The sequence below is a fragment of the Coenobita brevimanus genome, chromosome 60 (assembly GCF_032717465.1).
Source record: "Coenobita brevimanus isolate Jiangsu-jjx chromosome 60, ASM3271746v2, whole genome shotgun sequence".
Taxonomy (NCBI): Eukaryota; Metazoa; Arthropoda; class Malacostraca; order Decapoda; family Coenobitidae; genus Coenobita; species Coenobita brevimanus.
The window spans coordinates 29,212,970-29,228,376 of NC_137013.1; the positions used below are offsets into that span (position 1 = coordinate 29,212,970).

The following is a 15,407-nucleotide window of genomic DNA, read 5'->3' on the forward strand; positions in this document are numbered from 1 at the left end:
TATAATACTGTGGTATAGTTCTTTGGAAGCGGATGTGTTCAGTCGAGTTTGCCATCAACCTATTCTTTAAATGCTAATGGTGACTGTCACTGTATCACAACAAGTTAGAAAATCCTAAGGTGGTAACCTCAGATACAATGGGTGCCACGCAGAATGATAGCACTTTAATTTCCTTTCATATTACTTAGTGGATAATACTTTCTTTCCTTTGAGCATAATGTCCTTTGCTATGGATTATTCATAATACACAACATGAAGCTACGGGAGTTATACTATATCTGGAGAGAGAGAGAGAGAGAGAGAGAGAGGGAAAGAATAAGGGGGGGGGGAGGAGCAGAGATACAGAGGGAGGGGGAGAATCAGGTGTACCATTACCACGTTTGAGCCAGTGAGAGTTGCAAAAGGTATCAAAGCCTAGGGTTTTCATTTTGTTTCATTTTTAAAGGCCCCAACATGCTTGCATGCGTTGGTCTTGGTCACCTAATGGCGGCTCTCCATGCTGCACGATCCACTGCAGCCTCCCTGTTCAGTCCCCTAACCCTGAGGTCACACTTAATGACCTCGTACCATGTCTTTCTTGGTCTACCCCTTATAACCTCACCCCCAATATTAACACTTCTCACCTTCCTCACCCAATTATCATCCTCCATCCTCTCCACATGTCTAAACCATCTCAATCTACCTCTCGTCATCACAACACTCCAGTCCCATCCTACCTCTCAACTCTTCCATCGTAAACCCAGTTCCCCCTGACCTTGCACGCAGGGATGCACTACACATCCACCTAATCACTGTCATTTCTGTACGTCTGAGCCGGTGAATATCCTCCTCCTTTACTGCCTAGGTCTCACTACCATACAGCATTACACTCCTAACATATGCTGCATACAAAGACCCCTTAGCACATAGAGAGAGTCCTCTCAATGTCAGGAAAGGCAAGAGCTCCCTGAACTTCTTCCAACCACTTCTCACCCTAGCCACAGAGCTAGCTCCAGCCCCATCTCCAGCACACAACATGTCTCCCAAATAACAAAACTCTTCTACACACTCAAGAGATTCACCAGCAAATTCAATCCTTTCACGCCTGACAATCTCCACCTGCTCACCCCGACACGCCGTACACATAAAATCAGCATTATCTCGCAGTCTACTTCTGATACCACTACATCTCTTGTGCACCCATTTATCACAAACACCGCACAAGATGGAATTACTTCCCACACCCTTGTGGCAAACTGCACATGGCCACTCTCCCTCATCTTTGACAGTATTGCCACCAACCCTAGATATCATCACTTTTCTTTTATCTGCATTTACCCTTAAGCCCTTATGCCCCATACCATCTCTCCATTTCCTAAACCTTTCCTCTGCCTCCCTTTCGTTCTCTGCAATCAACACCAAATCATCAGCATACATCTCCCACGGGAGTCCGTTTCTAAAGTCACATGAGAGGGCCTCAAGTACCATGATAAACAACATGAGACTCAAAACTGACCCCTAAGCACGCCAACATTCATGGAAAACTCATCATTCAAATCTCCATTCACTTTTACTAAGGAGCGAGCACCCACATACATAGCTATAACCACCCTAACCAGCCACTCCTCCAAGCCAAGCTTTCTCATTGCCCACTTCACCACCTCTCTAGGGACTCTGTGAAAGACCTTTTCCAAATCACCAAAAACAAAATACAGATCCCTTCTCCTACCAACATATTTTTCTTGAAGCTGTCGAACAATGAATATGGCATCAGTGGTCCCCCTACCTGGCATAAACCCAAACTGCATCTCATCAATATTCACTCTTTCTCTAGCCATACCTTCTAAAACTCTCTCCATTACCTTCATTATCTGACCTAAACTCTTTATACCTCATTAATTTCCTCTTTCCAGGGCATCAACCTTCCCTTTATACACATTTCTTCAGCCAATAATCTGGGTCAACACACTCATAAATAATCATATTTATCAGGTCAGTGATTAACCTCACCCCTATACCTCCTGAGGCCTTCAACATTTCAGCACTCAACCCAGACACAGCTGCTACCTTCCCCACCTTCATCCTGCCTATTGCCTCACTCACAGCAGCAGCATCAATCAAAGGCCAAGGGCCAAACATTGGATCTGCTGGCTCCAAACCTTCCCTGTTCCAGTAAAACTCCTCATTCAACAACCAGCTATAATGCTCTCTCCATGCATCTTTAACATCCTCACTGTTCACCACTGCCCTTCCTTCATCATTCTTCATACACTGCTCACCTATAATATCCCGATTATCCTTCTTCATCTGATTTGCTACCTTAAATATCATATTTTTTCTTTGCCCAAGATTTAGGTTATCAAGTAAAAGTCTCTGTGACCCAGACTTCGCCCTGTATACCTCTCTTCTAGCCCTACGCTTGGCAGCCAAGTATTTATCCTTGCTACCACCCTTCTTCCATTCCCGGAAAAGACCTCTTTTCTCCTTAACTGCAGCTTCTACATCCTCATCCCACCACCAAGTTACTTTATGTCTTGGTGGTCCTCTTGTCCAACCGCATGTTACATCATTAACTCTCAAGAGATTGTTCTTGAGGGCTCTGTACTGTTCATTAATGCCTCTGTCTACAGCTCCCTGTTCAGCCACCACTCTCCTCATCTTACTATAGAAGGCATCCCTTACTACTTGGTTTTTCAGCTTCCATATTTTCCTCCTAGGTACATAAGTCATCTTTTTCATCACTCGTTCTTCAAGCACCATATCACAAATCAACAGTTTGTGTTGCTGCACACACTCCTCACTTCCTATAACTTTAACATCCCTCACTAACCTCCTATCGGCCCTCCTAACCAGAAAAAATCTATCTGACTGCTACTTCCCCCAGACTCATACGCAATTAGCCTACTCTCTGTTTTCCTAAAATATGTGTTGCACACAATCATGTACGTTGCCTCCCCAAACTCAAGTATCCTTTCCCCTTCTGCATTCCTTATACCATACGCACATCCCCCATGCACTCCTTCATAACCTTGTGCTGCTTCACCTACATGACCATTTAAGTCCCCTCCCAAAACCACTATCTCATCATCCCACATACCACCTACTACACGTATTAAATCATTCCAAAATCTATCTTTCTCTGCTTCCTTCAATCCTGCCTGTGGAGCATATGTTAATACAATTGCAGCTATCTTTCTACCAAATAGAATTTTCACTACCAATATCCTATTGCTTACACTCATAACATTCATAACATAATCCACCCATTTCTCTCCAACCATCACACCAACACCCCCATATCCGTCTGTCCCCCCCTGCCAAAACAACTTATAGTAACAGTCCTTCCCAACAATCTTTCTGGCTGATCCACCCCTGTACCGGACTTCCTGCAAACATGCCACATCCACCCACCTCCTACTGAATGCCTCAACGACTTCCCCCGCTCTTCCCCTCAAACTTCCCACTTCCATGAACCCACCCTCATCCCCCAGGGTGATTTACTGTCCTCAGGCTTGCTCTGTTTTGTCATTGTCAGTATTAACAAAGGGGGACAGACATACCACAGGCCCCACTCATTGCACAGTCCCAGATCCAGGCAATGGATCTGGGACCCTTAGCCCACCAGCTTACCAGTGGCTCGGGACACCCTGCCAGGACAGCTGCAGGGACACCCTCCAAACGCGCCTTGGCACTGCAACTATCCCGCCATTATACACCCACTGATAGGGCAGCCTCCTGGGGCACTACTCCCAGGTTCGGGCCCCTCTCTATTGGGCAGAAGCGGCAGCCTGGGAACTGCAATGCCCTGTACCCTCTAGCACAGGCTCATGCCCCAGCTCGCCCTGGACCCATGATGTATGCCAGCGGAACCCCCGTCACGCCTCCCCCCAGAAGTCCGCCACTAGGTAGCAGGGGCAAAGTTTTCTGGCCGCATGCCCTTGCTGGCGCCAACCCCTGTAACGTAGTGGGATACGTTGTGTGAAATGTAAAGTGCACGTGGTGTAGTGTATAAGATGGTTAAAGGAAATGTTTGGGAGAATATGCTGGTCTACTCTCCATGTTACTGTCACATTGAAAAGGTCAGCAAAGGGGATGATTAGATAGCTGTTAAAACATGAGCTCCAGCTCTCCCTATCACCAGCATTCCCAGCTGATAATTATTTTAGTGGGTGTACCACCAACACTTCTTCCTACTTCTCCCTTTCCTTCTCGTCCAGAAACAAAACCTCTACATTTTTCACCACACCCCACCGTGAGGCGGCGCTGTTATTTGCAAGGGAACATTGGTTCACATGCAGGCTGGCCATGCAGGAGTGGATGCTTGCCTGTGGCTGATGGGTCTGCTTGGCCAGACAAACTGAGGTTGATTAAGAACAACAATTTCTCTGCTGGCTATGGAAATGTAAAATATGTGAAAAATCTGCACATAACACAGGAAAAACACACCAAGACATATGAAGAACACACCAAGACAAATAAAGAACACAAGAAATATGAAGAACACACCAAGACAAATGAAGAACACAACAAGACAAATGAAGAACACAAGACAAATGAAGAACACAAGACAAATGAAGAACACAAGACAAATGAAGAACACAAGACAAATGAAGAACACAAGACAAATGAAGAACACACCAAGACATATGAAGAACACACCAAGACAAATGAAGAACACACCAAGACATATGAAGAACACACCAAGACAAATGAAGAACACAACAAGAAAGATGAGGAGGGATACTCTCAGATGTCTGAGGAGCAGTGAAAAATATGGACAGCAGGGTATAACACTAGCAGGGAACTGTTAGTAAACTTTTGCTAGTAACAATGCTTCATAAGGTTTAAACTAGCTATTTTAGCGAGAACAAAAATAAAAGTTTGCGATAGGTGGGGGCGCTCACCATCCACTCACTCGATGTAGTGCTGCTTTCGGGTGTCTGCCCTTTCCTCTCCTCCATCCTTCTTTACTTCCATCCTCTTCTATCTTCCTTTCCTTCATTCTCTCCTTGTCCTTCTGCCTAAGGGTAACTTTACACTCCCTCTTCTGTCTTTCTTTCCTTCATTCTTTCCTCTTCCTTCTGCCTGTGGGTGACTACACTGAGTGATATGCCAAATGGTTTCCTGTACACCAGGAAACCATTTACTACGCTGGGTGGTAACCATATAACCGAATTTTGGCACCTGGGTAGTTTAGTAGGTAATTATTGCACTCCAATCAGACTGAGCCAGTGAAGGTTTATATCCAAGGGGTGTTGGGGTTGATTACTCATGAAATGCCACTCAGCGATGAGTGAGGCTGGTCACTCTCATCTTAAATGTCGGGACCAACTGCCTAGCCCCAGGCTCCTACGCTCCTCATGGGGTAATGTAGGATTGGATGATGGATGGGTGGATGGATGAAAAATAAGAGTGAATGTAAAGTGAACAGATGTATGTTGACTCTGCCAGAACTCTGCTGTTGCCTATTCTACGTAAGTCCTTCTATCTTATTATTAATGAATTCTACCCAACCCTCTCAAACAACCGGAAGCTGGATGATAACGAATACAATAATGATGAAGAAAATTATCAGCATTATATAATACTGTGTGATGATGGTGATGATGCAAACCAATGATGATAATGACACCAACAATCCACTCCCCCTCACCTGATCTTCTCTGGTGGCGAGGTCCATTCGTGTTGCCTGAACCAATGCATGAAGGTCGGCCCCAACAAAACCCGGGGTGTTGTGGGCGACTTTGTCAATTGCAGGGTGGTCTGGGGGCAGAAGGTCAGATGTGTGCACTTGCAGGATGCTACATCGGTCACCAGCAGAGGGAACACTGAGTAAGATCTGTGGAATACAAGGATATTATATATTGTCTGCCTTATAAAGTTCTGCAGGCTATAAGGATATGTTAGCATCTTCATCTTAAGCAGGATCTACATGGCATGACTGTGTTATTGCTTGTCCATCTTCAGTAGGATCTGTGAGATATGACTATACTGTTGCACACCTTATCTTGGAGTATATGTTCAGCATTTTGTAGCCCATTTCCCATAGTTCAGTAGCAGAAAAAAACAATACTGTAGCTTTACATCCCCTGCACAGAAATTTTTATAATATGCACCTTATAAAAGTGCTATTCTCATATTACAGTTTATCATTCTTGATGGAGGAATGATAATTTTAACCTGCAGCATGCCAGAAGACTTTGGACCCTCATGAAGCAGTGGTGCCGGCCAATTTTTGATTTTTTTTTTTTTTGGCTAGATAGGTTAGAAATAATGAGAAAACATGGAGAACAACCATAAAAGTACTCATAGAAGCCATTTAGGTCAATTTTGAGGTCGATTCTCCCTGAGCAAATGGCTGAAAATTTTTGGAGTAACGCACACAGACTTTATCGGCCGCCGCCGACACCCACTGAGTTGAGGTATCATATCGTTTTCTTCATCAGTAACTATGCTATTCAGGCCAAAGACACTCTTGGTGGGTATATAGATGATCTAGGAAGGCCTAGAGAGGCGCAGGAATATCCTAGCTGATTTTTCGGCACCTAATTTGAATTTTTTAATTTTGGCAAATATGTACATCAAATTTCCGAAGTACATGTATGTCAATGGCACTGTTCATGCATGTAGGGGCCGATGTACATGTACGTCACTGGCACAGGGCGGGTTACGCCACATTCAAGTGGACAGAATATTGTAGTGTCTTTGGTATATAATCCATGGCCAGTTCATAATAACTGGAACTCATCACCCAGTTCCACTCCTTGAAGTATTGCCTATTCAACACTCATTTCACAAATCTAGAGTGAGTTCTCACTGTAAGTTGCCATTTCATTTTTTTCAAACCCGTTCTGTATGAGAGGACTTTCCAGAACTTAATGAAACTGTCTGGGAGTCGCACAAATAATATCTAACCCTCTGTGCTTTGGCTACTGTTAGATGATTTTACTAGGACCTGGAGAAACCCAGGGCACCAAAAATATTAAAAGTATTTCAATACAATTCATTCATTCATTCATTCATTGCCAGATGCCATGTATCCCAAACGGGGTGGCCAAGGGCTCAGAGTTAATTGTTTTACAGGGAGGGGCACTAATCCTCCACCAACCCCACTTGACACGTAGGGATGCCAACAGCATCTGGTGTTCCCAGGCGGTCACCCATCCAAGTACTAACCAGACCCAACGTTGCTTAATTATCTGGGGAAAAAAAGAAAAAAAAAAAATCATTTTATTTCTGCTAATGACTGATGATTTTATTCAGCTCATAGAAACTTGTCATGGCCAAGGGGTTAAGAAGATGTTTTCATCCTGAAAGGATTAATCTATACTGACACTTTCAGGACTCTATCATTCATTCTCAACTGACTAAATCATCCTGAGTTAGCTGAATTAGAATACTAAAATTGTTCTGATCATGAGAAAGTTAATGATGACAGTATAACATTCTCAGGTTCCTACGATGCACTTTCAGCTGAATAAAATCATCTGTCACAAGCTGGAACAAAATGCTAGAGTTGTCCTGATCATGAGAGTTAATGGACATTGTCTAACCTGTCCAGTATGAGAGGCCATACCTAAGTGGAATATATTAACAGTTAATCATTTTTTTTTTAAACCCATTCAGTATGAGAGGCCACTCCAATGTTAAATAAGAATGACAGGATATTGTTTCTATCCCACTCAGTGTGAGGGTCACTCTTGTTAAGTTGAACACAATAACCTTCCACTTTACCTCTACTTCCAAACGACCAGACCTCCTGACGGCATGATCAAGATTATAGGGTCTATTTGTGGCAGCTATCAGCACCAGGTTGGGACAATGGTGACACTTGTCCATCTCGAGTACCACCTGTGTCGTGAGAGTGATGGCTGCCTGTGCGGTATTGGTGGTTCGCGCTGGGCACAGGGAGTCTATCTCATCAATGAACAGGATACACGGGCCCTCATCACTAAGGGCTCTTGCTCTTGCAGCCACCTGGAATGAAGGGATGGGATATTAACAGGATACAAAGAATTTCTTCCCTTCTTCACTAGAGTCTCTTGCTTTCTCAGCACCTGGAGTGAAGGCAAAATTGCAACCTGACAATGCCATAATACCTTCTTTGAAGTATACTGGGGCCTAAGGTTAGGCCATCACCGCACAGTACATTTAGGGGTTGAAGAACAGGCTGTTTCCCCTGATGGCATTCCATGATCACTAAATCTCCTGGGGACTGAGCTTACATGCACAGCTAAACCGTCAGTCTGACTGGAAGCTCTAACCACCAGACAACAAAATAAAGGCAAGGGATATACAAAGAATACAGGGAACCTATTTACTCAGACCACATGCTCTCCTTGCTACACTGAGTGGCAAGACAGACATGTTAATCATAACCAATGTCAACATCTTACCAGCATGGACTCCCAACTGCTGAATATAACTGTCTTGCATTGCCCGCAATTTAATACTTCATATCAGTCTTAGACGGGAAAAGAAAGACCATGATGATGATCTTATGTCACTGGTCAAAGGACTGACTATTGGAGGTAAATGGCTAGCATGTGTGTGCAAAGCCAGACATGTGACGTGGAGATAGGATTCTAGGGACTTGAATGAGTGTGTTGTCCACTACACTGCTCCCATGAGGGTGAGAACAATAGTAGCCACAGACTATTTCCTAGTCAGGAGAGCCGACAGGAGGGATGTTACAGTTACAGGGAGCGAAGAGTGTGTGCAGCAACATAAATTAATGGTAATGTGACACGGTGTCAAGAAGAACGAAGTGAAGTGATAGACCTATGCATCCAGGAGGAAAATACTGAAGTTGAAAAACCAAGCAGTAGAAGAGGTCTTCTATGAATCGTGGCTGAACATGGAGCTGTTGACAGAAGTATTAATGAGCAGTACAGAGCTCTCAAGAACATTCTCTTCGGAGTTACAGATTCAGTGTGCGGATGGACAACGTGCGCACCAAGATACAGTATAAGCTAAACATGGTGGTGAGATGAGGATGTAGAAGCCAAATTAAGGATAAAATATTGCCAGGAATGCAGAAGGGGTGGTAACAGAGAGGGATACTTGGCTGCCAAGCACTGGGCCAGAAAGAGGGTATACAGGGTAAAACCTGAGTCTCAAAGACCCTCACTGGATAGCCATAATAGTGCTAAAAGGAAGAATGCAGCATTTAAGGTGGCAAAATAGATGACGAGAGAAAACAGGGATGTCATGGGCAAACAGTGTGTGAAAAATGATGAATGAAAGGTAGTGGTGGAAAGTGTAGATATTAAAGCTTGGAAAGAACATTACAATTAGTTGCTGAATGAGGAGTTTGACTCGTATAGGGCATTGTATCATATCATTTACAAAGGCTCCAACACACTTGCATGCATCAGCCTTGGTCACCTAATGGCGACTTTCCACACTGCTCGATCTCTGGCAGCCTCTCTATTCAGTCCCTTGTCCCTGAGGTCATACTCTATTACCTCATCCCACGTCTTTTTTGGCCTGCTTTTCGCAACCCAACCGCTGAAATTCACACTTCTCACTTTCTGCACCCAGCTGTCATCCTCCATCCTCTTAACATGCACAAACCATCTCAATCAACCCCTCCTCATTACAACTCCGATACATTCAAGCCCCATCTCTCCTCTCAACTTTTCAATCACAATCTTATCCCTCCCCCAGGCCTACACATCCATCTAAACATTGTCATTTCTGTACATCCTTACTGTCCAGATCTCACTGGCATACAGCATTACACTCCTAACATAAACTGTATACGAAGATCCCTTAGCAAGGAGGGAGAGCCCTCTCAATGTTAGGAAAGGCAACAACTCCCTGCACTTCCTCTAACCACTCCTTACTCTTGCCACAGAGCAAGCTCTAGCCCCACCTCCAGCACAAAACATGTCCCCCAAATAACGAAACTCCTTCACACACTCAAGAGACTCTCCAGCAAGGTTAATGCTTTCATGCCTGACAATCCCTATATGCTCTCCCTGACACACTGCACACACCAAATCAGAATTATTTTACAGCCTATCTCTAATACTAATATGTACATCTCTTATGCACCCATTTATCACAAACACTGCATAAGTTACTTCCCACACCCTTGTGAACTGCACATGGTCACACTCCCTCTGCTTTAACAGTACCACCATCAGCCACAAATAAAATCACTTTTGTTTTATCCATATGAGGGTAGGCTGTAGCACCAGCCAATTAGGATGGTACTCCTGAGGAAAATGGGAGTGCTGGTGACAGGGAGCTGAATTCTTGTTTCACTAGCCATTTGATATCCTAACCATCTCTCTTTGCTGACTTTTTCAGTGTGACACTAACATGGAGAATAGACCAGCATACTCTACCAAACACTTTCCTCAAACTATCTTATGTACTCTACATGTGCTTTACATACTACACAACATACCCCACAACATCACAGGGGTTGGTGCTAGCAAAGGCATACAGCCAGAAAAGTCTGCCCATGCTACCTATGGTATGACAACTCTAAGCTGGCAGCTAGAGTGTGGCACGAACCTCTGTACAGTGTTGCTATGTTTCCCAAACCTGCAATGTGAAACGGCTGTTATATACGTAAAAGGCATCACAAATAAGATAAACACATATGAATACAATGTTAATGTGTGTATTATAATATAAGAAAGAAGAGTAAACTTATTATGCATAAAATGTTTATGTGGCAATACAGAAACATGGCATAAATATTTTAAAGTGTTGCTAAAAAAAAAAATGTAGTCACTTTTATTGGCTTTTACCATATTTCTGGGGTGGTTAATAATGTCACAATTATGATTACAAGATAATGTGCCGGAATATATGTAAAAATATGCCAATTTCTTAGTAAAAAAAAAAAAATTAAACCCTCGTGAGCGGCAACACTCACACAGACCCAGTCTGACCCGGCCAGAGCTTCTTGTGTCACTTTCCTTTGTGTCCTTGACTCAGACAGGATGGTAACATATGTAAAACAATACTAAATATTCTTAAATATAATTAGATATAATACAAACAATTAAAAATTGATAGCATAAGTTTATAACAGTCACTCATAAAAGAAACAAAATTCCCCAGGGTGACGCACATCTCCCCCCAGGAGAGAGAGAGAGAGAGGGGGGGGGGGGATCGCAGATATGCAAAAAGTAGCAACAAGGTAAAGAGGTTTGCGTCACACCCTAGCTGCCAGTTTAGAGTTGTTAGACCATAGCGGCAGATCTGAGGGAGGCACAGTTTTGGGGCTAGGACAGAATGGGGTTCGGATGTGTGCCACAGGGTATTGGGCATAGCAGTTCGCAGGCTGTTGCTTCCTCTCTATAGAGAGTAGAGAGGGATCTGAATCTGGGAGTAGTGCCCATGTAGGCTACCCTATCAGTAGGTGGATAATAGTGGGGCAATTACACTGCCACAGCATGCTTGGAGGGTGTCCCAGTATATGTCCTGGCAGGGTACCCTGAGGTCACTGCCACAGACATTGGCCATGGCTGGGCTATGGGTCCTAGGTCCCAGGCCTGGACCTGGGAATGTGTAGGTGGGAGGGCCATGTGATCAGTCTCTTTCTTTGTTTACTAAACTTACGACAATGAGACGAAAAAGGAATTAAAGCAAGCTTGTGGAAATCAAATCACCCATGGGGCTCAAAGTTGCACCGTGGAATGCAGGTAGTTTTAAGAGTAGAGCATGGGAAGTACGGTAGTAGAGACCCTGAGTAGGAAGTGGGTTGATGTTGGCTGTGTACAGGAATTCAGGTTCAGGGGAGGATCAGCTGGAGTGATTTCTGAGAGGGACTGTAGATATAGGCTATTCTGGCATGGAAGTGTAAATGGATATGGTGATGTGGGTGTGTTGGTTAAGGAGAAATGGGTGGAAGGTATCGTGAATGTAATGAGAGCAAATGAAGGATCACAGCAGTGAAAATACTGTTTGGTATACTCATTATTTCAACTGTATCAAGCAAATGCTCCACAGGTTGGCTTGGATGTAGAAAAAGATTGATTCTGAAATAACTAGATGTGTGTGGTTGGTGGTATGGGGGATGATAAGATTTTAGTTTTGAGTGGGGATTGAAATGGTTGTGTGGGTGATGCAGCTCAGGGATATGAAGGGGAACATGGGGGATGAGCATCTGGAGTGAGGAATGTGGAAGGAGAAAGGATACCTGAATTTGGGGAGGCAATGAACATGACTGTGTACTACAAGCATTTTTGAAAAAAAAAAAAAAAAACTGATTATATATGAGTTTGGTGGTAATATTAGCCAGATTGACTATTTCTAGGTCAGGAGGGCTGATAGGAGGTTGATTAAGGATGTTAAAGTTATAGGGGAAAAAAAAAAAAAAAAAAAAAAAAAAAAAAAAAAAAAAAAAAGTAAGAGATGCCTTCAACAGTGACATGAGTAGAGTGGTGACTGAACAAGGAACTGTTGCCAGAAGTGTTATTGAACTGCACAGAGCTCTCAAGAAGAATCTCTTGAGAGTTAATGATTCAGCATGTGGATGGACAACAGCCCCACCAAGACATGATGTAACATGGTGGAGGTGGGATAAGGGTGTAGAAGCAGCAGTTTAAGGAGAAAAGAAGTTTTTTGAGGGGAATGGCAAAGGGGTGTTAACAAAGATGAATATTCAGCTGCCAAGTGTAGGGGCAGATAGGAGGCATACAGGGCAAAATATGAAGTCTTAGAGACCTTTACTGGATAACCTAAAATAGCACTGAAAGGAAGAACATGGCATTCAAGGTGGCAAATCAGATAAGTAGGGAAAACAAGGATATCACAGATGTAAATATGTAAAGAATGATGAAGGAAAAGTAGGGGTGTACAGTGAGGATGTTAAAGATGCTTGGAGAGAACATTATAACCTGTTGCTGAATGAGGAGTTTTGCAGGAACAGGGAAAGGTTAGAGTCAGTGGGTCCAGTGTTTGGCCCTTGGCCTTTGATTGATGGTGCAACTGTATGCAGGGCAACAGGCAAGATGCAGTTTGGGATGGCAGTGGGTGTCTGGGTTGACTGCTGAACGCTGAAAGCCTCCCCAGATACAGGAAAGGGTTTAGTTTCTGATTTGATAAATCTGATTTTATATGAGTGTGTTGTCCCAGATGACTGGCTGAAGACTGAGATTGTAAATGTGTGTATGGGAAAGGTGATGCCCTGGGAAGAAGAAATTATTGAGGTATAAAACTTTTGGACCAGATAACAGAGGTAGTTGGGAGAGTTCTAGATGGTATGATAAGGGAATGTGTGAATACTGATGGGATGCAGTTTGAGTTTATGCCAGGCAAAGAGACCACTGATGCCCTATTCATTGTCCATCAGCTTCAGGAAAAATATACACTCAAACCTCGATTTATGGGACCTCCATTTAAGGTATTTCGGATTTAAGAGACTCCATATTCTACCTGACAAATGGACAGGACCATTTTAAAAATCCGCTGCTTGAAACATTAATATGTTTCTTTATATAGTACTGTACCTGTAAAATAATATTCATAATTCATAATCAAATAATATTCATAATTCATAATCATATAAATATATAAGTAAAACAATCACTGCATTTCATAATAATATTGTCTTTATATGCAGTAAAACAATGGACATTTTCAAATACGGGACATTTTCAAGTAATGGACAAGTTGATTCCCCATTTAGTCCCTTAAATTGAGGTTTGAGTGTACAGGAAAGAAATGGGAGCTGTACTTTGTTGTTCGCAATTAGGAGAAAACCTCTGATAGAATCCCCAGGGAGGTGGTGAGCTGGGTAATGTGAAGGCCTGGACTTGAGGAGTGGTTGGTTTGAGTCATTATGACTATATATTTGGATGCTCACACCCACCTAAGAGTGAATGGAGATTTGAGTGAACTTTTTCCATGAATGTTGGCATGCATCAGGGGTCAGCCTTGAACCCCTTATTGTTTGTCATGGTGCTTGAAGCTCTCTCACGTGCCTTCAGAAATGGACCCCATGAAATGTGTTGTATGCTGAACTTGGTGTTGACTGCAGAGAATGAAAGGGAGACAGAGGAAAGATTTAGGAAATGGAGAGACGGAATGGTGCAGGAGGGTTTGTGAGTAAATGTGGATAAAACAAATATGATTTAACCTATGGCTGGTGGCAGTACTGTACTGTCAAAGCAGTACACAGTAAGTGTGGCCATAAGCAGCTTGCCACAAGGGAATGGGAAGTAACTCCATCTTTTGAAGTGTTTGTGATACACGGGTGCATAAGAGATGTAGTGGTATGAGAAGCAGAAAGTGAAATAATGCTGATATCATGCAAGCAGTGTGTTGGGGCGAGCATAAAGAGAGTGTCAGGCATGAAAGAATTGATCTTGCTGGAGAATTTCTTGAGTGTATGGAGGAGTGTTGATATTTAGTGGACATTATGTGCTGGGGGTGGGGCTGGAGATAGTTCTGTGGCTAGGGTAAGGAGTGGTTGGAGGAAGGTCAGGGAGCTGTTGCCTCCTAACACTCAGAGGGCTCTCCCTTTGTGCTAGGGAGCCCTTATATGCAGCAGCCGTTAGGAGTGTAATGCTGCATGGTAGTGAGACCTGGACAGTAAGGGAAGAAATTATTCGTAGGTTCAAATATACAAATATGACAATTATTAGATTGACGTGCAGTGTGTCCTCGAATGAAAGGCCCAGGGGGGCTGGATTGTGACTGAAGAGCTGTGAGCAAGAAATGTTTTAATGTTGTGATGAGGAGGAGACAGACTGACATGGTTCAGGCATGTTGAGTGAATGGAACATGACAACTGGGTGTGGAAGGTGAGAGGTAGGAACATCAAGGGCTGGGTTGTGAGGCAAAAAAATAAATAAATGAAAATTGGGACAAGGTGATACTGTGAGACCTCACTGAGATGGGACTGAATAAGGAGACTGCTAGAGATTGGGCACTGTGGGAATCCACCATTAGGTGACCATGGCTGATGCATACAAGCATGTTGGTGCCTTTATACACGAAATGAAATGAAACGAATGCTGCTCACCTGTTCTCTCATTCTCACAAATGAATTTTTTTTTCCATATTTTCTGGAGTCTACCTTCACTGTCTGTAGGTGGGGAAAAAGAAATGGATGATGATGATAAGGACACTGTGTGTATGTCACAGATGTTGCAGAGAGCTACAGTAATTCACTGCCAACCATGGGTTCACTAACCACGGAATTCACTAATACTGTACATGGTAATATATTTGTATACCAAATCACCTATCGTGGGGCTGTGGTTCACATACACACAGTCTACAGTCGCTGCCAACAGGTGGCAGCAACATTCTCCCATGCTAGCTGCTTTCCTGCCTGCCAGTTTTTCTGTGTCAACAAAATGACTCTTGCTAACCTCCTCACTGACACAGATCTCTTCATGGAGGAAAGTCTAAAATTCAAGCATGGATGAGACACATTATTTGCTAACCTTAGCAAA

At 43.4% G+C, this 15,407-nt stretch overlaps 1 protein-coding gene across 1 annotated transcript in view; it reads right to left on the bottom strand.

Moving 5' to 3' along the window:
- The window catches only part of LOC145403344 (uncharacterized), a 140,337-nt gene that overhangs the window by 88,867 nt on the left and 36,063 nt on the right, over positions 1 to 15,407 (bottom strand). Inside the window, exons 4-5 of the mRNA XM_080275134.1 lie at positions 7,714 to 7,956; positions 5,633 to 5,818 (exon numbers count right to left, since the gene is read on the bottom strand). Coding sequence (XP_080131260.1) covers positions 5,633 to 5,818; positions 7,714 to 7,956 — 429 coding nt within the window. The remainder of the gene's footprint in view (positions 1 to 5,632; positions 5,819 to 7,713; positions 7,957 to 15,407) is intronic.